This window comes from Aulostomus chinensis, chromosome 6, assembly GCF_037954235.1.
Source record: "Aulostomus chinensis isolate RoL2024-O1b breed Wild chromosome 6, RoL_Achi_v1.0, whole genome shotgun sequence".
NCBI lineage: Eukaryota > Metazoa > Chordata > Actinopteri > Syngnathiformes > Aulostomidae > Aulostomus > Aulostomus chinensis.
The window spans coordinates 14,880,370-14,903,708 of NC_141325.1; the positions used below are offsets into that span (position 1 = coordinate 14,880,370).

Below are 23,339 nucleotides of genomic sequence, written 5' to 3' on the forward strand. Positions count from 1 at the left end.
ACTATCAACTCAAACACCAGCAACAAATAAACCTTGACTTTTTCACAATTAAAAGCAAAATCATTGATCAGTTTTCCCCATTGGTTGTTTTGGAGCCTTCTGATGCGTCCTGGTACAAACGTATCACCCAACATGTCAGACCTGTTCACCTTTGACATTTGCTCCCTGGGAGGGCAGACCAAGACATGTCACTGCACCTCCTAAACGCCACACAATCAGAGAGCAAATAACCACTAAGCTAATCAAAGGTTTACAGCACCTCCTGTGGTTTAGCTTGGATATATCCCAGGGACGCTTGATATTTATTTTTTTATTTTTTTTGCAGATATACCAAATGTCTATATTTTTGACTTTATTTACGAGTATCAGTACAATAAGTATTTATATGGAAAAGCCCATATTTTAATAACGTTTATTATTGTTGTTTCACCGTCATTGATGAGTGAAAAAGATACTCAAGATAAAGTGGGCTGATACAAATATAAAACATCACTACTGATGTATTTCTTTAAAAAAAAAAAGGACGAGTATCTGCCAATACCAGTGACATGCACAAAATACCGCGATTTTGCGATATTGTAAAACGTATTTACAGACATAGTGAAAGGTTTTTAAGCAAAAGAATACTCTGTATACATTACTTGATTACTTAGTGATGGGTGTGCTTTTTTTACTTTCATCCCATTGCCCATAAACTAGAGTAGCAGTACTTTCTACTTCACTACATTTGCCTCAAACTTGTGCAAATCCAAGTATTATTCCTGAACAGAAATGTGTTGTTGTTTTTTTGGTTATTTAATGGTCAGAAAATGGAATAAATCCTAAAAACACTAAAGAGAAGACCTAACACTTGGCTCAAATCAATTCCACTGATAAAATGACATTTGACACAAAGCTGAATTGTTAATGCCGCAGTCTAGGGCGATAGGGTGACAGCCATATCATCTAAACTTCATCTGAAAAAAAAAAAAGAATTAAATCCCGCTTCCATAATCATGATCATGTAACAGAAGTACAGAATTGATTCCTGCAAGTTCTGGAATCCCAGCAGCGAAAGCATTGGTTCATTAATTCAGAGATAAAGTTACAAAAAAAACAATCAATCATGAACCGGTTGCTACAGTTGCTGAAATATGGATGTTCTTAACACTTCCTTATCACGCAGCACCATGAATGCTCAGCATATAAACGACTCTAATGCACGACAGGGGAGGAATGAAGACCGTCTGTCCAGTTAAAACAAATATTTCACCTCTCTAATAGGACAATCACTACAAAAACCGTGTCCCACCAGTGATTTTGTTCCTTCTTCTGACATCCAGAGAGCCAGACATGGGTTTGATCAACTGTTGGGAACAGCAACAGTTATTAATGCTCCAGTGCCTTCTACTTCCATTCTCATTTTTGTTTTATTTTCTTGGCAGTAGGGGATATCTGACATTGACATACAGGTATGTGTCGTTCCAAATTCAATTTATTTCATAATGTAACGCACTCATATGTCATGTGATCTGAAGTATTTGTGCATTACGAGACACTTTTTAACCCGAATTCTCCAATTAAATGAACAATGTTATCGAGGTGTTGAATTTAAAAATGGCGCTTGACAGAATAAAGCCAGTCGTTTAAACAGATCAGTATTTCTCAGTGTAGTTAATGATTTCATATTTTCCAAAACTCATGTATATTGTTTGAACCTCTTTAAAAAAAAAAAAAAAAAAAAACCACTTCAGTCAATCGTTACCACGTGAAGTCGTCCTCATGATTTCTATCGACAGGTACGTGTGTGTAGCTGTTGGAGGGTGTGTCCTGGCCGTTGTCACGATGGGCATGTACAGTACCCTTTTGTTCACCTCCGCCGTCGTCTGCAGTCTGCTGGTGTTCACTGTGGATCCCCGTTGTATCCACCCCTGGGTGTTTGGGATCCAGATGTTGTGGCAAACTTTCTGGCATCTGTTTCTACAGTACAAGGAATATTACCAGCATGAGCCTGTCAGCATCAGGTACACATCTTACATCAGTATCTGACCCATGAGTACTCTGTAGTACTGCATGGTCACTTACACTAAACAGTCATTTTGATCTGAACTACCCATTTGGAAAGTTTCATGACTACATCCTGCACTCTACTGTGATCAAATACACCCGCAGAGATAGAAATACCTACAAAAGTACTTCAGACCATTTCCTTTGGTAATTCCTGCTACACCAGGTGTCTCCAGAACCAGATTTTACAATGCCACTCACACTGAAAAAAAAATAAAAATTACGTATCCATCCAAATATCCTCACTCTCAACAGTCCCACTTCTTTGGGCCACCAGCACTACACCTGCTAACGCTAAGTGTGGAGTAGAACACACACACACACACATACAGAATTCCTCTCCCAGAGTTGTGAATGTGTACAAATATCTTGTAATTTTTCACTTTCTAACCACATCAACCTCTCAATCTTCTAGATTGTTCCTGGCTGTGTCCTCTCTGATGCTTCTCACCCAGAGAATCACCTCAGTCTCGATGGACCTCCAGGACAGAAGAGTCGTCCAAGCCTTCAGTGCTTCATCCCACAGGAAGACCCCTGCCCTGTTTCTCCCTCTCATTAGCTACATGCTAAACTTCACCACCCTGCTCGGCGGCCCTTTGTGTTCCTACACACAATTTGTGTCTTTCATGGAGGGGCTGACCCTCCACCCTCCACCCAATCCTCTGGGTGCAGTCTTTCTCAAATTGATACAGGTGGTCTTGCTAGAGCAGGTTAGGATTTGTCTTGTTCTAAAATGGAACACCTGTGAACCTGTTACCATTCTTGGTGGCTCTCTGTGGGTCTGGGGTCTGGCACTGGTTTTCAGGATCCAGTATTACACTCACTGGAGGATCAGTGAATGCCTCAACAATGCAGCAGGGCTTGGATTTTGGGAAAACATATCAGGAGGTTCCTCTAACTGGAGCGGACTATCTGATGGAGATTTCTGGACAACCGAGACGTCGAGCCGCGTGTCCCAGTTTGCCCGTAGATGGAACGCTACAACAGCTTTGTGGCTAAGACGTCTGGTTTACACACGTTGTACACATCTGAAGTTATTTATGACTTTTGGGTTTTCATTGTGGTGGCATGGTTTACACTTAGGTCACTTTGTGGGGTTTCTCACATTGGCAGCAACAGTAAAAGCAGATTACTGCACACACAGATATTTGTACCCAAAACTGAAAGCTAAATGGACACGGCTGCTTTACACGTCTTTAAGCTGGATGAACACTCAGATGATCATAACTTGTGTTGTAACCTCAGTGGAGTTAAGAAACATAGCTGGTTTGAGACTTCTATCTGGAACTTGCGTAGGACTGGCTCCACTTCTTAATATCATTCTGTTGACTTTATTCAAGGATAACAAACCCCCTTCCTACCTTGGTGACGGATTCCAGGAAACGGGCTCAGTCAATTGTGTCTACCAGCCAGAAGAAGTGAGCCAGTGAATCATGACCAAAATAAACCTCATGACCCAAATAGTTTTCCAAAGCGGCCTTTCCCAGTGACTCAAGATCGGAGGTCCAGAATGGGTCACAGATCAGTTTGGTTTGGCTTGCTTACTGTAAAATGTACAACAATGTTACATGCGAATTCAGTTCGGACCTCCGTTAAGCCACCAAATGTGGTTCATGAGCTGAAAAAGAGCTTGAGCCAGACAGCTGCAGATTTACAGACTTGTACCCCACGACTGCGGAACCAGCTGGAGGAGGAGATCGGCCCGTTAGCTCCGTTTCCTCTTTTATATCTCTCATGAAAACAGGTTTTTCCAGATTGGCCTTCTCCAAAGTTGAACTTACTTTTATTATTTGTTTTATGGTGATTTAATTTTTTTTAACTCGCATGTTTTCTTATATCGAACACTTGTTTACAATTCATATGTAATCTTTCCTGTTCTGTCTTTTTATGTATTTTAATTTAAAGCACATAATAGCTTGTTTTCAAGAAGTGCTGTGTAAATAAAGTTGGTTTTATTCTGATTGTTATATAATTCACCCAGTGAACTGTAACGTGACTGTTTTGGGGGGATACTGCTCCCCTGTGGTAAGAATAAAATACTTAACAAGATTTAAAGTGTATTTACTAACAATAAAATACGCGTTAAGAGTTCTCGGCAATCTTTTTTTTTAATGTAATGGAATTTCTCAGGTTTTTGCATGTTTGAAAGGTTTGTAAGCTGTAAAGATTCAAGGTCATGTTTGAAGAAAATCTGTATCAAACACTTGGTGATTTACTTACAGACTCCATCGAATCGGTGTCCACCTACGGATTAATAAATATTTCCAATCACTTTAAAATTGCAGTCTACAGCAAACCGCTGTAGTGAGGCAAAGACATACCATGTAATGTACTGTAAATGCAATCATCTGTTTTCTATTCTTCATTTTGCAGTAAAGTCTCTCTTCTTTCTTTCCACAAATTGCCAGCAACGATTCCTAAAAGTAACAAGAGTCCAAGGTTTCTGTTGGAGACAAACTTCTTCCAGCAATCCTCTGGATTGTTGATGTCCAACGTGTAAATCTAGAAGATGAGAGGTCGGTAGATATCACATTTTAACATAATTGAGATTTGGATGATATAAAAAAAATAAAAATCCACTATCACTTGGTGAATATGTCACTTAACCTGTCATGTGTGGTTGCTGGTATTCAGACTTCACAGCTCACCAGCATGCATCTCACCTGATTTGTTAAGTGAACGGCCACCGTGGAGAGAACAGCGTAGTAAGGGAGGGTCTGCTCAGCATTGACCCCTGCTAAAACCAGTCCTGACATCATAGCCAGGGTGAAGCCACTTAGCCAAGGTTTTGTTTGCTCCTGGAGCCTCAAGGCAGTAGACTTGACTCCAACCTTGACGTCGTCTTCCTTATCCTGGTTATCGACGGGAAGAAAAAAAAAAAAGTCAGATAAGTACTTTTGATCCTGAGGGATGAAGTTTGTACTCTACTCAAAAGAAGCCAAAAGGAAAGAACAGAATGGCGGTGCTCCACAATGACCAACAGGTTGACTTTTATATTTCAAACCAAGATATACTCCTGTCTCAACAGCCGGGTTGGATTTTCAGTCCTAAATGTTGCACATACGGTCAAATTTACATTCCTTTTTTTTTTTTTTTTAAATCAAAATGTAGAGAAATTCCACTGACAATAATGGAATGACTGACATGAAGATTCAAACAGTATCTGGAACAGATGGTAGAACCTCGTCCTGGGTTCTGGAGGGGTTATGACCTTTAGTTTTACAGGTGCAACGTTGTTGTGCTGGAAGTCTACATAAACAGAACCTGACGATCAATAGACTGGTTCCTGACTAAATACTACTTCTACGGTGAGTCTACTCAACAAAAATGATGGACTGTGAAATTAACAGTACAACACTGTGTTTCATTGAACTAAACTGACTTGCGTTACGTCTTGTATATTTTCTTGTTGAACTGCTGAAATTCCAATCATCCAACACATAATTGGGCACTTTCTTAAGATGAAATTTGCTAAAAAAATAGAAACACAACAGTTTGGGAAAAATGGAAAAAAATCTTAATTATCAACGTACTCACCGTGATATAAAGTAACATTTCACTACTCGCCACGGACAAAAAAGTCATTTGTATTTATTTCTTTAATCAGTACAAGCAAAAATGTTCTCACGTGATTTGTGTTTAATACAAGGATATCGCAAAATCAGAGCAGAGAAAGAAGTCTGCTTCACCTGATGCGCATATATTGTGTCGTATATCAACGTCCACATCACCCCTGAGAAATACAGCGGAAGGCACACGGACCAATCACAGGAGCCCTTGACAGCTGACCAGCCCAGCAGCGCTCCCCAATTGAAAGTGAGGCCTGAACAACAAACGGATGAAGGAAAGAAAAATGTTTATTGTAGATGCAGTTCACTCCTGGATAAGACTGAAGAATCTGGACCACACCCAGAACAAACTGTGGCCAATATGTGATCCTCTTCATCAGTGGGTAGGTGATGACCAGAGATAACGACGCAGCACCCAGAGCAATACTGTGAAAAGGATGATGAAAACTAAGTCACACCATCAAATAAATAAATAAAAAACTTTGCACAGGGAAACTTTTTCTGTATTCTGGCATCATTACCTGTCTAACTACCTTGAAAATGAGTCATACACATACACACTATGTGTATGACTTACAACTTCTGTCTACAAATTCAATTCAAACTAAACAAGATACAAATACGACGATGACTGGGTACCTGTAATAGTTGAGACATAAAAGAACTCCGAGCGCCAGAGAGAGCTGCCCCCCGAGGAACACCAGTGCCTGCATGGGAGAAATCTCCCCCGACGCAATGGGTCGAGCGGCCGTCCGAGACACCTGAAAAAGAATCATCCTCACTTTTTAATGTCTTTGCTGAAATCATAGCAAGAGTATGTATTTAGTGCTTAAATAGTGTCACACGCAACTCTGTCAAAAAAAAAAAAGGAGTTTGAATTGCAATGAAAGAAGTGTTATCGTATGGATTACGGTACAGGTAGGTGCAGCGTCTGTCAGTCGCTTCTTATTGGCTTTCATAAAATCTGTATTCATAATTCGTAACCCTTGTTATCAATCTGAATAGATTCCTGAAGGTTTTCTCACAGTAAACACCGTTGCTGCGAAAAAAGACAACTTTTGGCATTTATTTCAGTAAGTTATAGAATATTTTTAACATAAAAAATAATAAATTGGTGTATTGGGAAAGTTTAAATATGTCAAACATACTGATCTATTCTAATCAGTTAATGATTTATGATACTGGTCAGGGGAAAAAAAACTAATTTGGATCCTCTGAATGGAATTAAAGGGAGATACGCAGACGTGGCCAGGTTGCAAACTTGAGTGTATGAATGCCGACATGTGCCTTTTCTCCTGAAATACTGATAGAAATGACTACAGTGCTGACAACAAAACTTGAACTACTTTCATTACAGAGGCCTCCTGTTAGTCTCAGCTCATGCACAAGTAGCTACTGTGTGTGATGAGGAGCACCTTCTTGTCGTAGTCTTTATCCCACATGTCATTGATGGTGCAGCCGGCTCCTCTCATCAGTAGAGCGCCGGTACCAAACACAGTGAGCATACCCAGATCTGGGAGGCATCCAGGGTCAGCAGCCAGAGCAATGCTCCACGTACATGGGAGGTACAACAGCCATGTGCCTGCAATACACAAAAACACAGTGACACATAATGCAAAATTACTCTGGAATCTGTAGGAATGCTAGGGGTGCAAAAGTATTCCTACTGTACCACATTTTTAATAGAAAACACTACGTATTTATTTTACTAAAAGTCTAGGTATTACAGGGGTGGGGAACCATGTGCCATGGAGGGCCGTGTGTATGCAGGTTTTCCTTCCAACCAAACAGGTGATTCCACTGATTAACACTCTTCTGTGGCTGAAGGTGTGTTAATCAGTGGAATCGCCTGTTGAAGTGTTTGGTTGGAAGGAAAACCTGCATACACACGGCCCTCCATGGCACATGGTCCCTACCCCTGAGGTATTGTCTCAAAGGTTCCAGATCCCACGGTGACATCTTGCTCAGTCCAAAGATATGATTTTTTTACGGTTTCATCACTATTTTTCTGAAAAAATGACAAAAAGTTTGTCATAGAAGTTCATCTTCTGGCATTAAAAGTATATATAATAATTTTTGCATTCATGTTACCAAATGATACCACAGAAATTAATCAAATATTCTGACAAACTTTATAAGAATTTGTCGAGCAAAAAAATAGAAACATACAAATAATAACTGCAATGAAAACATAAAAAGTCTCTTTGGACCGTACAAGACGCCACTGTGAGTTTACATTGCAGAGACTAAACTATCAGTAAAAATACGTATCGTTGTCAGATTAATCTGACGTGACATGGTGCCAACACGATGGTTGAGAGTTAACGTTTGCAGGTTGTTGTTTTTTTACGCAACAGGCACCGTGTTCGTGACAGAGTAAATTTCTCCGTTTACTGCGTCAATAACAGAAATAGTTGCAGTCCTGAAAAATGCACACCAAAAGACACAAGAGTACAAACCAATAGGTTTGTCGAGCCTCATCAGTCGGAGGTAAGGCTGGACACCTGCTGGAGCTGAGCTCACGATCGTAGCAGCTGATACACTGAATGTTCTTCTTCCATAATGCTGTGTGTCATGTAGTTTAAACGATGGACGGATTGCACTCTGGCTGTAATACACTCTTCTTAACACACTGACATCTGATTGGAGATCGCCTCTAGCCCTTCCTGTGGTCTTCTGAGGGAGGACATTTGGCAGGATGCGAAGGCAGGGGGATGAGGTGGGATGGCGAATCCTCTTCAGTGCGTTCAGAGTACACTGGCAGGTTAGCTTGGCTGGGAACATAGTGCCTCTCTGGTTTCAGGTGAACATTCTCTTTTATCCTCACAATATGTCAGCCTTGAACACACAAACACAGACACCTGCTTTACAATGGCTATTCTCTGGGATGTGCTACGGCAGGCACTCCTTTTGTGTTACAGCATGTGTCAGGAAGCTCTTTAACTTGTTTGTGGGTGTGAAGCTGTAACATTACGAGTGTTAAATTAGCTGTGTAAAACACTTCTAACAGACCATGTAAACTAAAACTTAAACACTGGTCATTCACACAGTCGTATGCCTAATATCGAGGTTTAAATTTCTTCGTTCAAAACCAGGTGTTGCTAATTCAAAGTTATAGTTAAGCTGTATTAACATCATTCGTGTCGGCGTTAAGCCGTATTGAACAGTTTATAACTTGACAGTGAAAAACAGTCCGAAAAGAGAAGATTACATTTCCAGGAGAACTGACCACTACATGTGTAGCTAGGGAGTCCCTGGAGGAGCGAGGTCGAGGCGGTCCATCTCACGACTGAGCCTGCTTCCTTGTTATTATGTACGTTCCAAACTGCTCCGGAGGAAACAGTCGCGACTAGGAACCAATGACAGTCGGAGAAGATCAGAGCTCAGATTTGTTTGTGGGAGATTCGACGGATAACTTAAGAGCGGAATTTTGAAAACACCGGTCGCTTGGGACTTGGTATCAGATTTAAGTTATCCGCACAAAAAACAAGTTATTTATTTCCCGTTCTCTACCACTGAATTATGCTTACTTTTTCATGCAGATGCGTTATATCTAAATAAGCAGTGATTCCCTCACCACTCAATCTGTGAATTAAGTGGATGTGGCGCTATCTTTTGTCCAGCTGAGCTGACAAAATAGCATATAGCGCTGTTAACACATTAAATTGGTTGATGAATCTACGACCAATCACGAAGATTATTTCGGAGGTTAAAAAAAAATCGTCCGGAAGTCCAACTGCAGCATGCCTTGAGGAAGCGGAAAGCGCAGGAAAGTTATACTCGCGGGAAAAATGGCGGAAATGTGTGGTTTTTTCACATTATCAACATCTGCTACCCCAAATATGGGTTTCTAAACCTCATTCTTCGTCTGCCTGCATACGTGAGTATGTGCTGTGTGTGTATTGAGGCTTGAAGCCTGTTATAAATCAAATATTTGTTATTGTGTTGTTGATAGATGCTCCGTTAAAGGGACGCACCCGGTTTACGTCTTCTCCTTGTTCTACATCGCATCTTCTTTAAAGTTTTATATCGACTTTTTGGAATTAAGTTTCATATTATTTTTGTTTTCACGCTGTTTAATTGATATTTCTTAAGAAGAGCAGTAATCCGTTGTTGTAAGTGGGTCCTTTTCTGCTGACAGATTTCGGACCTGGAGCATGTTTTCAGAAGCCCGTTATTTCGAATAAACTCATATATTGTAGATGCATTTGCAATATCTCCTCGCCTACGTTGTCTCTCAAAGATGCAGTTTTGAAGTGTAGTGCAAAGGCACAAGTAACACATGATGAACCTCCATACTGAAGATAACCTCAGGGAAAAAAATAGCCTTAAACCACTGTTGTCTAGTTTTAGACATTAGCGAAACCACTCACAATGTGTCTTTAACTCTGATAACGGATTTACAATTCCTCAGTCATTCACACTGATCTGATTATTTATTTATTCCCCTTACGATTCCTGATCAATGTTGGGAAAGAGTAGCCTTATGCTTTTATAACCTCTGACTGCAGAGATGTACGATGTTGATTCTCGGTGTGATTGACGGTTTTGATGCTCGTCCTCAGAATCAAGCTTTAATATAAACAGTTCTACAAACTCTAAATTATCACCTTACAGGGCAGTAAATAGGCGTTCTTTATGAGCGATAACATTCTCATTGATACTCAATTATTCTTAGAATTAACAAAAAAATCAGCGCCACCTGCTACCAGCCAATTACTGGTGTTATATGCTAAACCTTTTCGTTTGGCCTGTGGACAAGGAAGTTAATTTCCCCTGTAAATGGAAACCCATGTAAATGAAAGTGAAACCTCAATGCTACATCTTCATCCCAAGTTTCATCCTGTGCATAAAAGCCATTAAACTTGTGCAAAAAGAAAAAAACGGAGAACTCTGCACAATTAATGAACGTGACATAGAAAAGAAATCCTTGTCCTTTTGATTTGATTTTCACTTTTCTGTATGCGTGTCATTTAATTATATTTGGGAAGAGCTGGCTCTAAATCTGTAACCCCAACAAGTTATTCATTTTTTTGTTTTGTCTACTCTCTTCCAGGTGTCATCGTTTTGTATGAATCTGAGTAAAGAGATGGTTGCAAAAAGGTAACGACACAATGCAAAATCAATCTTCCACTGACGAGCCTCAAGGCAAGCTTTTCCAGTGTAGTCACTGTATAATCAAGTTCAAGTCAAAGCTCTCTCTTTTTGCACATCTCAGCAGTGTGCATGGCTTCGATGTAGACGGGGCTGTAAGAGATGCAGGATTAAAATTACCGGGAATTAATAACCCCAATGCGGATGGCACAGGAAGTACCTCCAAAAGCCAGGATCTTTTTAACACTCATGAAAAAGAACCAGAGACGTTGAAAGAACAGCTAATCGTGTGTCAGACCCCGGAGATCAACATAAATGTAATTTCAGCAAACCAGCACATGGAAGATGCTGCTTCAAAAAGTGAAAGCCAACTCGAAGGATCAAAGGATGTGAAAAGTTACATAAAGTCAATGCAGACCGTCACCAAGTACTTCACTGCGTCTTCAGGTTCTAATGGGAAACTAAAGTCAACAAACAGCTCAGTGCTTCAAAATAGCACCAGTGGAACCATAGTTTTGCAAGAATCTCCTTCAAGCTTCAGTCCAAACAGCAGTGGTGTATTTAAAGTGACTGCAAAGTCACTGATTGACATCACCAAAAAGGGTTGTGACCGGTTCATGCAAAATGAACGCTTACTTAACCTGGCAGGAGCACGGAGGGGTAGAATATCTGAACAGTACCCTAACGACGCAGGCAAGAGGATCTGTAGTGAAAGCGTAAAAAATCCACTGGCTAAAAAGGCAAAGCAAGAGCCGACAAACATACCGCAATCGTCAAGCAGCTCTGAGTTTGATCTCAGTGAAACAGAAAAGGAGGTCGAGTTTGTTAACGGAGATGCAAAAAGCCCAAATGTGTATTCATGCAAACTCTGTGCCTTCTCTGACGAGAGCGTCAGACATATGTCCACCCACTACCAGAACCACCACCCTTACGTGTGCTTTAACTCTGACTACATTAAGGATCCCAGTGATCGCTCTGCTACGTTCCGATGTCTGATGTGTCCAATTGAGTTCGTAAGCGTTTCCTCCCTCAAGAAACACTTCATGGAAAATCATATAAACGCTCCCGATATATTCAAGCTGCAACTATGTGACCTCAGTTTGGTTTTCAAATGTTTCGTGTGTCAATTTAAAACTGACGCATTGCCGACCCTGAAAGAGCACTACAATGATAGCCATCCAAATCACAATATGCATTATTCACTGATGTACTGTAGGTATTTGGTGACAAACTGTGAAGAGGAGCCACCCCAGTCAGACACATGTGAAAAGAGTCACAGCTCAGAGCTATCAAGGTCGACCCCGGAGAGCAGGAAGTGTGAGGTAATCAAAAAAGAACCCTCATCACAACACCCCATCTCCAAAGAAGATGTTTCCTTGTATCACTGCAGCTGCTGCGACTTTAGTCATAAGTCCATTGTTGTTATGCATGTCCACTATCAAAAAAGTCACCCAGATAAAACTGTTTCAATAAAGGAAATAAAACAGTCCGCCGTTGTCACATCCCATACAGTGACGCCAGAAAAGATGCCAGAGGCTTCCAACGCCGTAATCGACAAACCTGTAGCTAAGAAGAAAACCCCTGATTCTTCGATGGAAGCAAAGGACAAACTAAAGATGCCACAACAGAATTTTTCAGCTTCTGAGATGAATGTGAAGCATAGCATGAAGTCTCAATCCATTTCTCTCAAAAAGAAAGTGGAATCTACAGAGGACAGAAAAGAAGAAACGCCGGCCAAATCCCACAGCAGCATGTCGACTAAACTGGACAGCTCACCAGACAGAGTGTTTCACTGCAAATTCTGCAAGTTTTCAAGTACCAATATAAAAAGCGTTGTTTCTCACCACAACGCAAAACATACTGCACTCACAGCGACGTGTATTGAAGATATTGTGAAATATACAAACGAGCTACAGAGCAAAACAGGTCAAAGTGAAACCGAGGCCTCAGCCAGCACGACAAGCTTTGAATATCCATCTAGTGAACAAGTTAAAGCAAAAACGGAAAAAGAACCTCAACATGAAGAAAGTGACACACCGGCTATGTTAGTTACGAAGCTCAATCCCTATTCACGCCCAGAGGACTTGTTTTACTGTGCAGTGTGTAACTTTGGAAGTCCAACTGCAATAGGAGTAAGGAACCATCAGACCAATTCACACCACCGATGTGAAAACCCTGAATCCATTATCAAGTATACGGCTTTGGTTCGTGATCAGATTGAAAAATCCAAATCTGAAGCCAAGGAGCCATACTTTTCTAGCAATCTACCTCTCCCCCTTGTAAAAGATGACGATATACGTATGTTTTTCTGCCATCATTGCAACTTTCGGCAAAGTTCGATAGCCCAGATAATACACCATTACCACAAAAGACATCGTGGATTTACAGCAAAGACTCACGAAATCCACTCGTATTCCAACATGATTTATGAACGCTTGCAAAAATTGAATCTTCAAAGGAGCCATCAGGGATCCGTTGGGGAAAATGAAAATAAAGCAAGCACAACTCAGAAATCCTTGTCTGTTCCAGGATCATCTTCAGTAACGAAGAAGACTCTTAAATGCAATAGATGTACTTACAGCACTCCCCAGATGTATCTTTTGAGGAGGCACATACGGAAATGCCACAGAGATCCTGCGGCTAGTGCAGAAGTTAGCTTAAAACAAAGAAAGTGGGGCTATCAGTGTGACTTGTGCAGCTTCTTTCACAAAAAATCAGCAATAATGTATAAACATTACAGGAAACATCACCCAGGAAGGAAACCGAGCCTCGAGTTCATCACTTCTCATTTATATGTCAGTCCTGAATCAACCCCTCTTCACAAGAAGAAACCTAAAATAAAGGACACTGAAGATTTTGATGACGTTGATAGCTCCCTACCATTCCAAATGTCCGGACAAAATGAAACCAAGACATATTCATGTAGAGCGTGTTCATTTAAAGATAACTCAGTGGAAAGTATCACAAACCACTACCGTGCTGTCCATCCTTGGTCGGTGAAAGAAGATGGTTCTGTCCCTGACGTCATCAGCAGAAGGAAGTCCAGCGCAAACAAGCAGGATGACGACGATGATACGCCTGTGTCGTTTGATTCCTACCAAGTGCCTCTCGAACTTGAAAACTCACCTGCTTCATCTAATGAAGCAACACCATCTTCCGTGACGCTGAAGTGTGCTTACTGCTCAGCAAGGTTTTATACTCTGCATGGTCTTAACACTCACTGTGGAATGAAACACGCAAATTCTGCACCTAAACATTTGCTGGTGGGGCAAGAAGAGGAAGATGAGGAAAGCGGAGCACGTGTGCATATCTTTAAGTGTCCGTATTGCACCTATGTGAATACCGTCTACCAAGGCGTCCTCACACACTCCCAGATGAAGCATCCGACTCAAACAGCGAGGGCGGACAGTCTTCACATCAGCGAAGCTCAGTTGAAAAACATGGATCACGGTTGGAAAAAAAGAGGTTGGGATGACCAACTGACATTTCGTGGGTATATGTGTAAAATCTGCCCTCAAATATATGCAACTCAGCAGAGACTGAACCAGCACTATGAGAGGGACCATGATCACCTTGCACCCGAAACTTCTAAATCATTAATTGTAAGGAACAAACAGCATCTTCAGACCCATAAAACTAAGGGGTCAATATTGCAACATTCCTTGCTGAAAAAGAAATACTCCAAGATGAAGTGCCAGCTCTGCAATCATTACTGCTGCACAAAAATTGCAATGAATCGACACTTGCTTATGAGGCATAAAAAAGGCTCTCTCTCAGTGATGCAGGATCGTGCATACCGATGTGTTCTGTGTTCCAATATCTATTTTAGGAAAAAGCGTCTGGGATCCCATTATGCCACAAAGCATGGAGAGGAGGCTTTCTTAAAATACTATTTAAACACATATGAAAAGCTGGCGAAAACATCAGTCGATGGCGATTCAACCCTGCATCCGCAAAATACCTCAGAAGAATGTGCTTCTAGCACTGCAACCGACAAAAACAAAATATTAGTCTACAGGTGTCCAAGCTGTCCCTACGTGAATTCGAGCCACCATGGAACGCTGACTCACTGCCAAATGATTCACCCAAATGTCTTAGCAAGGGCAGACAAGCTTCAAACAGATGAAATACTTGTGGCTAACATGATCAAGTGCCCAATGGGAAGAAGTGCCAACCAAAGGGGGTATATGTGCAAAAGGTGCCCAGAAATATACGCGTCACGGAAGAAACTGAAGATCCACTGTGAGAAAGTCCATGCTCGGACCGTAGCAAAGGCTGCTAACCATTTGGCTGAAAAGGAACCAGAAAAACCACCTGAGTCCAAGACGACAGAGGATCATGACATACAGTTAACATACAGGTGCTCACATTGTACATATTCAACTTCAATGCAAGAGAGTCTTGCCTACCATTATAAGAAAACACATGGAAAGGATGTCTTTGTCAAATACTTCAATGAGGTGCTGCAACAAACACACTGGAAGATGCATTCATCATCTCTGGGCAAGCACCTGGAGAAGGCAAAAAGCAAGGATTCACTGTACAGGTGCCATATTTGTCCCTATAGAGCATTGTTCCGAAGGTACCTATCGTGTCACTACAGAAAGACTCACAACTTGGACGGACTCACCACATCCAAGCTGCTAAAGAAGTACAACAAACGCAAAGTCAGGAACCTTTCTGAACGTGAGGATAAGGCACGCCTTAAATGTAAGACCTGCCCCAAAATGTTCTTTGACTCGTCGCAGCAGCTCATCAATCATTACCGGAGCTTCCACCATTCAGAATGCAAAACCGACTTCATCGTGATATACCAGCAATCAAAGAGGACCACGGGGGTTTTCAAATGTACCCACTGCCAAAAAAAGATAAACGGAGTGAAGAAGCTGTATTATCACCTGGATCACCACAGGAAGAGAAATAATCATAAGGCAGAGAGGAGAAGGCAGGCGGCGCTCATCAGTCCATCGCCACCAGAGGCCCAAACCAGTGAAGTAAGTGGATTCTGTTCATTGGATCATTTACACCAGGGGTGCACAAGAATTCTTTGCCTTTTTTTTTTTTTTTTTTTTTTTTACAACTGACTTGATCGATTGCCAATATTTACAGATGTCAGTGTTTATTGAAAACAAAGATTTGGACATTCAAATTGCGTACATATCGGGGGGGGGGAAAACACGTAAAAATCCTGAATTTTGAAAAAGTAATGCTGTTTTTCATTTCCAAAATATTTTGAAACGTCCATTCAATTGTAAGTTGTACCTCAACACTGACAACAGATGATTGGCGTCCCAAACTGTATTGGATCGATACCAATATATTTCAACGATGACTTTTATCATATAATATTGTGCATCCCTTCTTTACACTTTTACATCCATGATGATCTATGCTTTTGAGGACCATGCGTAAGGGAAACGATGAGAGGAGATAAAGCTGAAGTATTTTGTGAAGTAATATGGCCGCAAGTTTCCCCTCAACCAAACCTGATTTTTGAAGTACGACAAAAGAGCAAATATTCTACAAGAAGCCTTTTATGCTTGCAAAATAGTGAAGACGTTTAACATGCAGGACAAACGGTTTATGTATTTGTTCATCCAAACTATGGAAGTGAATGAAGACCAATATTCAAAATGTGAAAAAAAATATTGATAAAGCCATAAATTGGCCTCCATTGTGCTTGTCCATAGTAATCCAACTGTCCCGAAGCGTCAGCGTGCCAAGTAGTTCTTGAAAACACCACTGACGCTATGTTTTTAGTGAGGTTAAAACATGTTGTCAGGGTTTTTCCTTTTTCTTTTTTTAACCTTTTGAAAATTGATCACCATTCACTTAAAGTCATTTATTGAATTGATCACTGCAACATCCTTTCCTGCAAAGCTCCGGCAGTGTTTGGTTAAAAAAAAAAAAAAAGTATCTAACCCTCCATCAGCATGAGAGTGTGAGTAGACGGTGACTCAGTTTTCATTTTTGGTTAAAACTATCCCTTTAAAATCATTGCCGTGTTTGATTTTTCAACCCTTGAAGCAAGACGAGCTGGCCGGATTAGAAACTACGGAGGAGATGACGGAACGTGTTGTGACAGAAGAGGCGCCGTCATCAGCCGACGAAGAGCAGAGGGAGCCAGAATCGAGACGAGATGGACACACTTGCAGTCTGTGCGCTCGAACGTTCAGGTCGCGGAAAGTTTTGTCCTCTCATGAGCGTGGACACATAGCTTTGGCGGCCTTAAAGAAACGGAACATCCTGCCTACCTCAATAAGGAAGCACAAGTAAGAAGGAAGGATGTAGAACTTTATCCATGACATGTTGGATATCTGAACATCGAACCCCACTTTGCTTACTGTGACACTTTATGCTTATAGCGTTTATCACAGGGTAATTTCCTAATGACGTTCCAGTGTTTGTTGGGAGAAACAAATTCCACGGGTGGCATTTTCTGCAGTGTTTAGCTGCAGCAAAAAAAATATGCGTATTATGGTTCACAAATCCAGTTAGCATTTTCCAAAGTTAACCCTTTAGTCAGAAAATGTCATCAGAGGTTGTTCGTCTGGAATTTAGCCACGTAATCTGAATAATTTTCAACTGCTGAAGCCAAATCCATAGCATTTTGTCACAGCAGGTGAGGATTGCAAGGGGATGTAATGGTCAGAGTAGGAAGGTGCCCCAACTTATGTTCACTCAGGTTATGTTCTGTCGTTTTAGGTCAGATTCTTCGACATTTTAAAAATACCGTCTCATAACTTTTACAGTTATTCTAGAACCAAGAAATATTTCATGATCGAAAAGCGACTTTTGTCGATACACCTGAATGACTGTGTTCTTCATTTCAACAGCTTGAACAAATATGTCCTCTACAAATCATGGACTAAAAAGCCTTTCCAGTGTACTCTCTGTTCCTACCGGACGCATGTCAAGAACCTATTGATGGGTCATTTTATGAAAAAACATCAAGGTGAGCAACACGTTAAAATACCAACGACTACTAAAAAGAGGCACTGTAGTAGTAGCGGTTCAGATAAAAGCTGGTGCAGTTCTCTGGTGTCATTTTTGTCAGTGTGACATTCGAAATCAATCTGAATGTACCTAAAGAGGTTTGAGTTGGCGGTCTGTGGGTGAGTATTTCATTCCAATTTTTTTTCCCCCTTTCACCAAATGCCCAGATGTCATGAATCCTCCCGAGAGCGGCGAAAACGAGGAGAATGCTCAGACAGCTGACAAGGAACCTCCTAACTCATCAGACACATGGACCAGTGTGCCTGAACCTGATGATGACTCAGACAGCGCTGAAGGTAAATAGTCCCTTTTCCTGGTTTATGAGATAAAGCATACAGAAGTGCTGAAATATGTATGATTTTTTTTTTTTATTAATATTATTAGTAGCCATATTCAGAGAATGTGTCCCACCCTGACAGAGTCGAATTACTGGGAGCCCCCAGCAGTGCGGCAGCAACTAAACCAGTTCAGCTTCATGGTTCAGAACAGTGCCTCAACCAAAGCGACTGCGCAGGAAACGGCGTTAGCCGACAGCAGTCTACTCCGCTGTGAGTTGTGCAATTTCAGCAGCGGACACCTGGCCAGCTTCCGCCGACACTACCTGAATCGCCATGGAAAGAAGCTCTTCAAGTGCAAGGACTGTGACTTTTACACCGGTGTAAGGTGAGTTAGAACCGTTGCAGTTACTTTGCACTGTCGTTTCTAATTCTCAAGTGGCAAATAGATAAAGTAAGTGGCTTTATCAGTTACTGTGTTCAATTCATAAGAGCCTGAACATGAAAAGTTATCTTTTTTTTTTTTTTTTTTTTTTTTTTGAGAAATGAATCCGTTTTGGTGGTGGGCATTTTGAGCATATGTCCTCTCTACTTAGGACACAAGGCAATATGTGTCATCACACTGTCATATAGGCTTATTGATGACATCACTTCCCACACTTGCTCTTCTTCAGGAAAACCCTAGAGATGCACTTGGAGACGGCTCACTCGACCTCCCAGTCCAAACCTCTCCATCACAGGGACTTCCGCTGCCCTTTCTGCCTCTACCAGACCGGGAACAAGAACAACATGATTGATCACATCATCCTGCATCGCGGTAAGTTGGGTGGTCATCAGCTTGGTGGGATTGAAATAAATCATGTTATGTTCAGACCGTTTGTCTCTTGGTTTCAGAGGAACGCGTCGTGCCAATAGAGGTGCGGCGCCCGAAGCTTTCACGCTACCTTCGAGGGATCGTTTTCCGTTGCCACAAGTGCACTTTTACAAGTGCCAGCGCCGAAAACCTGCGTTCGCACATGATGAAGCATGATGATGTCAAACCCTACAAGTGCTGCCTGTGCTACTTTGACTGCACTCAACTGTGCGACTTGAAAGCCCACCTGTGTGACAAGCATCAGGTCAGTATCGCTCAAACAAACTGTTAATGAAGGCAAGAATTTGTGGTCTGCTTCTGATCTCAGACTTGAACCTTGGCTGTGTAAGTTTTTGTTGTTGATTGCTTATTGGTCTTTCATACAGGTTGTGAGGAATCACAAGCTCGTGGGTCAGATCAGCCTCGATCAGCTGGAGGAAAAGTTTGGCAGGATCCCTGAGGAGGAGCAGGAGAGGCCTTTGGTGAACCTGCAGCACCATGACGATGAGAGTGAAAATGAGGACACTGAAGATGATTTTGCCAACTATAATGAAGTTTCACAAGAGACACAAGTTAAGAACTTATCTGTAAATGTCCCGTCTCTGGTCCAGGAGAAAAAACTAGAGCTGGATGACGACAAGGACGCAAAAGGATTAAATCTTCGGGATAAAATCAGTGCAAACACTACTGTCCAAGAGCAGCTTAAGCAGGAACCACATGAGATGTTGTTGACTGACACTGAAGGAGGAAAAGACTCCGATATCCTGACTCAGGATTGCAATATTTCAGAGAAAGTGAGGCAGATGAATGCGGACCAACCCAGAGACTGTGCCGACAGCAGAATGATGGTCCAACAACAAAAATCACAGGGCCACAGGCTACAACTCAAGGCACTTCGGGATAAAACATTAAACATTGAGGCGAGGGTGGAAGACGATATATTACGTCATATTCTCCTGCTGGATCAGGGTAGCAGCATCCGCAGCACGCGCAGGCCAAGAGACCGAACAGTGAGTGTGAAAAACGTGGGAAGTGAGGCTATAAACGTGAGTCAGATCATAGTTCAAGATGAGCGGAGCAGTTTCACCAAAAACCCCTTTGATGTTAAAACCGAGGTAATTCAAGCCACCACAAAGAAGCATCCCAAACTGGAAAATGACATCAGGTCTCCAGGGTGTTTCACAGCTGAGAGATTACTTAGTCTAACGCCTGTAGATAAGGAACGGCTGGGTGTCTCTCTTAAAAACTGTAAAAAACACCAGGTGTGCATCACAGAACGTTATGGAGAAATGCCTTTACTGGACAGAGAATGCCTGCAAGAGGAAACGAGTCCTCTTGAACGCTGTAAGGAGGAAGAACAAAATGACAAATTTGAGCTGAAGCGAGACAGAGACAAGACAAACGAGAAGCAATGCAGAGATCAGCAAGATGAGGAGGGAGACGGGATGAAGCAAGCGGATGGCGCGTGTGTAGTCGGAGGTAAGAAACGGATCCCGATGAATTGGAATTAAAGAGTTTGGATGCACAATGAAGAGCAACACACACTGTGACGCAGGTGCAGTTACCTGCGATAAAGGTACCGTACGTTCGTGTTACACTTTATTTATCCCAGGTTCAAATGGCATTTCTGAAGTGTCCAGATAAACCACAAACGCACAATTTTTTTTTGGCAGTAGCCTTTTTCAAAGTTGAAAGCACTGAAGGTGCTTTAGATTTTTAGTCATATTCAGCCACCAAACTGAAGACGTAAAGACTTTTCAGTGGGCGAGTGCTAAATCTGCTGCAGGATTTTATTTAATAGAACAAAATGTGAAAATATCTTCAGCTTGTATTGAAATTCAAATGAGCTTTACTTGTCAAATACACAATCATAATTTGTACAACGTGCAGTGAAATGTACTGTGTGTCTCCTTCGGATGCCTCCACACTAAACAACAAAAAGACAACATTATAAAAGAACAAATAAGCTAATACGCGATCAATTAAGAAATGTATGAATAAAGATATAAATTTAACGGGAGCTGTGTGTGCAGTCGTAAGAGAAAAAAATAGTCTGTTTGTTGAGGATGCGGATGGCCGGAGGAAAGAAGCCCCTCCCCATCCTCTGTGTTAGCCTTCAGGCAGTGGCAGCGTCTCCCTGAAGGCAGCAATGAAAACAGTTTATTGCCAGGTGAGTGGGCTCTTTAAGGATTTCGGTGGCCCTGGTTCTTGTCATGTCCTGTCAGTTGTGGAGGGTGGTTCTGATGATGCGCTCAGCTGAGCGAACTACCCTCCTGATGGCCAGTAAGTCGAGGCTCGAGCTGCTCTCCATCCAGGTGATGATAATGTCCGAAAGGATACTCTGTACGGTGCAGGTTCTTGAGTATCCTGACAGGGAGTGGGAAGTCCCACAGAAATCTGAGTTGGTAGAGACCCTGACAGGCCTTCTTCTCCTGGTGTGGATGTGTTTGGACCGTGTCAGGTCCTCTGAGATGTTGACTCCAAGGTATCTGTCCTCTCTCTCGACGGGTGTCCCACTGATGGTGAGCGGTGTGTAACTCCCCTGCTGCTGCCAGCTGAAGTCCACAATCATTTCTTTAGTTTTCCTGATGTTCAAATTGAGGTTGTTGAGCCAGCACCAGTCCTCCAGGTTGCCGATCTCATTCATGTACGCCCTCTCGTCACCACCACACCGGTGCGTCAGCAAATTTGACAACGATGTTGTCATCAGATGTGACTGAGTAGTCATGAGTGTAGAGTGAGTACAGCAGGGGGCTGAGCACACACCCTTGAGGAGCTGCGGTGGTGAGGGTGAGGGGAATGAAGTGCAGTTGCCCACACGAACCACTTGTGGCCTGCTAGTCGAGAAGCTTAGGACCCACCTGCACAAGGAAGAGTTCAGTCTGAGGGCACTCAGTTTAGTGGCCAGCCTGAAGGGAACTACAGTGTTGAATGCTGATGAGTAATCCACCAACAGCATTCTCACATGGCTCCACCTCCCAGAGTCCAGATGAGTGAGGGCCGTGTGGATGCAGGAAGGCAATATTGGCGTCTGTAGGTCTTTTGGGACGGTATGCAAACATCAGGGTATGTAGGGCGGCAGCGAGGGAGGAGGTGATGACATATTTTACCGTTTGTGTGTTTGACTGAGTTTGAGATGAGCCTGTTCTTTTTGGGATGGAGGTCTGGGACATTCAATTGACTGTAAATGGAAAACAGTGTCTCCCACTGGTTGGGATGTTCTTTCTGTTGTTGGTTAGCACAAAGCTGAGGTTGACATGATCACGTCTCCAAAGACACGTGATTTGCAGCATACAGTCTGCAAAAATAGAGGTTTTTTTTTAACGTGGCCTTGTATCATTGTATCGTTACACATTACTGACATGATTAATCAGTCTTTTAAAACTCCTTACACTGATTCACCTACAAATGAAAATGAATATAAATATATTATCAGTGAAAATAGAGTGACATGTCCCGCATGTAATGGATTTCTCTTGTCCGTCAGGAGCAGTTGCGGTTGACGGAGCAGCTGAAGTCTTGCGCTCATCCCTCGCAGAAGAGAAGTTCACCTGTGAGTTATGTGGGCGAAACCTCACGAGTGGCTCCGAACTGGAACGTCACATCACGCGACACAGATTGTAACTTTGGCCAAAAGCGGCTTCAACTCTTGCTGTCTGCATGGAGAGAGGGATGAAGTTTTAATCAGATGTCTACTACGTTTTTTTTTTTTTTTTCTTCCCAAATGAATCCTCGATGTTTTTGAAGATTTTAAACTTTTTTTAAATAAAATGTTGGTATGCTACATTTGCAGCTTTTAATTTGTTTGGTTCCGAAAAAAGAACATTTAAGAACCAACTATATCATGCGTGACCCATTGTTATGATGATGATAATCTTGAAAGAAAATTAAATCTTTATTTTGTCCAAGATGTTGTACTTCCTGTTTCTGCATTATGTATAGTCTTGTTATCTTGATTCAGTACCATCAACTGGAATAAGCTTGTTCAGGATTTAAGGACTAGAAATCCTGCAGGGAAGGTGTCTGACTCCACTCCCCAGTGCTACCAGTTGCTGTTTACAGAAATGTTTGTCCAGACTCATTATGTACAGTGTACTTTGCAGTTTATAAGGCATCACTAAGATGATGGTGAATATTGTGTTTTTGTGTTTTTTCACATTAAAGTTGACACTTGGTATAAAAAAATGTCATCATTTCAGTCCATTAGATCGTAGTGAGAATAAAATACCATATTAAAAGAACAGGACATATACTTTTGTAGATGGTTTATTAAACAGCAGTTATGATGTAATATTCAAATTTTCATCTCATTTTATATATATATATATATATATGTATAAGTGATGGGGAATTTTCACGCAATTCCATGCAGTTGTTTTAAAATCAAAGCAAGTAAAATGACAATCACCATATCTACATGAAGTAGATATGGTGACAATTAAACTGGAAGCATCTTGCAGAATATACTAAATCTAATCAATTCATGAAATAACTGAATAATATTAC

At 41.6% G+C, this 23,339-nt stretch overlaps 3 protein-coding genes across 11 annotated transcripts; 2 read left to right on the forward strand and 1 right to left on the reverse strand.

The window, feature by feature from the left end:
- Positions 1-1,115: 1,115 nt before the first annotated feature.
- coq2 (coenzyme Q2 4-hydroxybenzoate polyprenyltransferase) lies at positions 1,116-9,314 on the reverse strand. Of its 6 annotated transcripts, XR_015116528.1 has the most exons (10): positions 8,845-9,314; positions 8,075-8,453; positions 7,031-7,197; positions 6,255-6,376; positions 5,956-6,041; positions 5,736-5,869; positions 4,710-4,898; positions 4,368-4,548; positions 4,267-4,290; positions 1,116-1,959 (listed from the first exon to the last, which is right to left on the reverse strand). XR_015116528.1 is itself a non-coding variant. In XM_086206700.1 (9 exons), the coding sequence occupies exons 2-8, from the start codon at positions 8,397-8,399 to the stop codon at positions 4,402-4,404; spliced, it is 1,170 nt and encodes a 389-aa protein (XP_086062826.1). In that variant the 5' UTR covers positions 8,400-8,453; positions 8,845-9,314; the 3' UTR covers positions 1,116-1,959; positions 4,368-4,401. The 6 variants fall into 6 exon arrangements, 5 of the variants coding, with proteins under 5 accessions (XP_086062826.1, XP_086062823.1, XP_086062824.1 ...); XM_086206700.1 differs by lacking the exon at positions 4,267-4,290; XM_086206697.1 differs by lacking the exon at positions 1,116-1,959 and having other exon boundaries at positions 4,144-4,548; positions 8,845-8,964; positions 9,146-9,313.
- Positions 1,810-3,500, forward strand: mboat4 (membrane bound O-acyltransferase domain containing 4). The gene is made up of 2 exons (XM_086206701.1): positions 1,810-2,003; positions 2,462-3,500. Exons 1-2 carry the CDS (start codon positions 1,825-1,827, stop codon positions 3,474-3,476), a joined length of 1,194 nt encoding a protein of 397 aa, XP_086062827.1. The 5' UTR covers positions 1,810-1,824; the 3' UTR covers positions 3,477-3,500.
- On the forward strand, positions 8,977-23,009 carry LOC147260230 (zinc finger protein 462-like). 4 transcript variants are annotated; one of them, XM_086206694.1, is made up of 11 exons: positions 8,978-9,495; positions 10,672-10,718; positions 11,926-15,703; positions 16,737-16,981; positions 17,546-17,664; positions 17,873-18,001; positions 18,125-18,368; positions 18,655-18,797; positions 18,875-19,098; positions 19,220-20,312; positions 22,321-23,009. In XM_086206694.1, the coding sequence occupies exons 2-11, from the start codon at positions 10,687-10,689 to the stop codon at positions 22,455-22,457; spliced, it is 6,144 nt and encodes a 2,047-aa protein (XP_086062820.1). In that variant the 5' UTR covers positions 8,978-9,495; positions 10,672-10,686; the 3' UTR covers positions 22,458-23,009. The 4 variants fall into 4 exon arrangements, with proteins under 4 accessions (XP_086062819.1, XP_086062818.1, XP_086062820.1 ...); XM_086206693.1 differs by having other exon boundaries at positions 8,977-9,499; positions 10,672-15,703; XM_086206692.1 differs by having other exon boundaries at positions 8,977-9,495; positions 10,672-15,703.
- The last annotated feature ends 330 nt before the right edge of the window (positions 23,010-23,339 follow it).